Source organism: Egretta garzetta, unplaced genomic scaffold (assembly GCF_000687185.1).
Source record: "Egretta garzetta isolate BGI_Z169 unplaced genomic scaffold, ASM68718v1 scaffold190, whole genome shotgun sequence".
NCBI classification, from domain to species: Eukaryota; Metazoa; Chordata; class Aves; order Pelecaniformes; family Ardeidae; genus Egretta; species Egretta garzetta.
In genome coordinates, this window is record NW_009258272.1 from 819,721 (window position 1) to 821,345 (window position 1,625).

General features: G+C 63.9%; 1 protein-coding gene across 1 annotated transcript in view; it reads right to left on the minus strand.

Moving 5' to 3' along the window:
* Positions 1-1,625, minus strand: part of ENG (endoglin) — a 22,354-nt gene that overhangs the window by 20,176 nt on the left and 553 nt on the right. Inside the window, exon 2 of the mRNA XM_035889967.1 lies at positions 1,005-1,181. Within this exon, the coding sequence (XP_035745860.1) occupies positions 1,005-1,181 (177 nt within the window). The remainder of the gene's footprint in view (positions 1-1,004; positions 1,182-1,625) is intronic.

Consider the following 1,625-nt stretch of genomic DNA (forward strand, 5'->3'; position numbering starts at 1 on the left):
ACGGTGTGAATCTGCTTATAGAAAGCGGCTTCCAGTAATTCTTCTATAAGTGGAGCCACGTCCCTGCCTGGCTCCCCCCGCGCGTCGCAGGGCTCAGCACCGCAGCCATGACATCAGTGCGTGTCCCCTGCGGCTGGGGGGGACAACCCCGTGGGCACCCTGGGCCCATGCAAAAACCCACCCTACCCACAAGCTCCCAGCCTAGCTCCTACCTCCCCCTGAAAAGCAGAACTGGGAGAGCTGGGAGGCAGCAGAAGCAAGAGCATGGCGCCGGGCAGCCCAGGGCTGGGCCAAAATTGGGTCCTGCGTTTGCAGGGGGCTGAGCTAGCATGAGGGGGGCTGGGCCATGTTGCAGAGTAGCCGTGCAAACCCATGTGCTGGTGCAAACACACCCAGCAGGGCCAACCAGTACCAGCGCCAGCCAGGGATGCAGCCCCAGCACTGCCACTGCTCTGCGCCTGTCCTCGCCCGAAAGATGCCCAGGGCACCCATAACGGGGTTATTGCCCCTCAGCAGGCTGTACCACCATGGGTGGCCAGGTTTCCACTCACTTGGCCACCTTCAAGTGATGTGCCTTCCTCCATCCCTCCCCCTGTCCTTCCCTCTATCCCTCCCTCTCTCCATCCCTCCTTTCATCCCCCCATCGGTCCCTCCCTGCTGTGGTCCCCATCGGGTGCCCAGGGCTCTGCCCTGCTCCTGAGCCGGGACCAGGCCACCTCCCCAGGGAAACAGGGGTTCCTGGGACATCCAGCGCAGGGCTGGCCCCGGCAGCGTGGGCTGTTAGAGAAGTTGCCTCTGAAGACTTTAAATCCCTGTCAGGGCCAGAGACACCCACGGCTGCGCTGGGAGGGGAAGCTTGGCGAAGGCGCCATGGAAGAGGTTAATCTGGGTCCTCTTGCTGCGCCTTAGAGGAAACGGTTTTGACAGCCAGGACACCCTGCTCAAGCGGGGACAGTGCTGGCGCGAAAGTGCTGGGGTGACTTGCTGGGACCCCGCTCACCCACCTTGGACCACTCGACACTGAGGATGTGGACTTCATGGCCAGTGTCCATGGAGCCGCTGCTGACGCAGCCCCGTGGCACCGTGCTGGTGGCATAGGACAGGGTGATGGGCGCCTCCGTCGACAGCAGCTGCAGGTCGCAGCCCTCGGCTCTCCCAGGGTCTGGGGGGAAAACAAGAGACTGTCAGTCCCCACTGCACAGACATGGGGTGACACGGCACGGGCTGGGGAATGATGTGGGAGGGGGCTGCATTGCAACGCCAGCCCCAGTGCTGCTCCCGCGCCCCCGGCACGGTGTCACCACAGCCCCACTGCTGGCACAGCGCCCGCGGGACCATCTGCTATGTATGTTCGTACGCCGGCCCCCAGCACAATCATGTTAATGACCCTCGGATCCGGGCTGAAAAAATCCACTGTCCCCGCTCGGCACTGCCGCGTGCCAAAACTCGTGCCTGGCTGCCCCGAACGCTCAGGCAGTGGCGGAAGCCCCCCCGCATCCCCCATGCCACAGGAAAGCGGGAAGCTCAGGTATGGAAATGGCCATAAAGCTCATCCTCTGCAGGCGCCGAGGCGCGAGCTTCGCCCCATCCCAAACCCCCTGCGCCGTGCACGAGCGAGAGGGGCC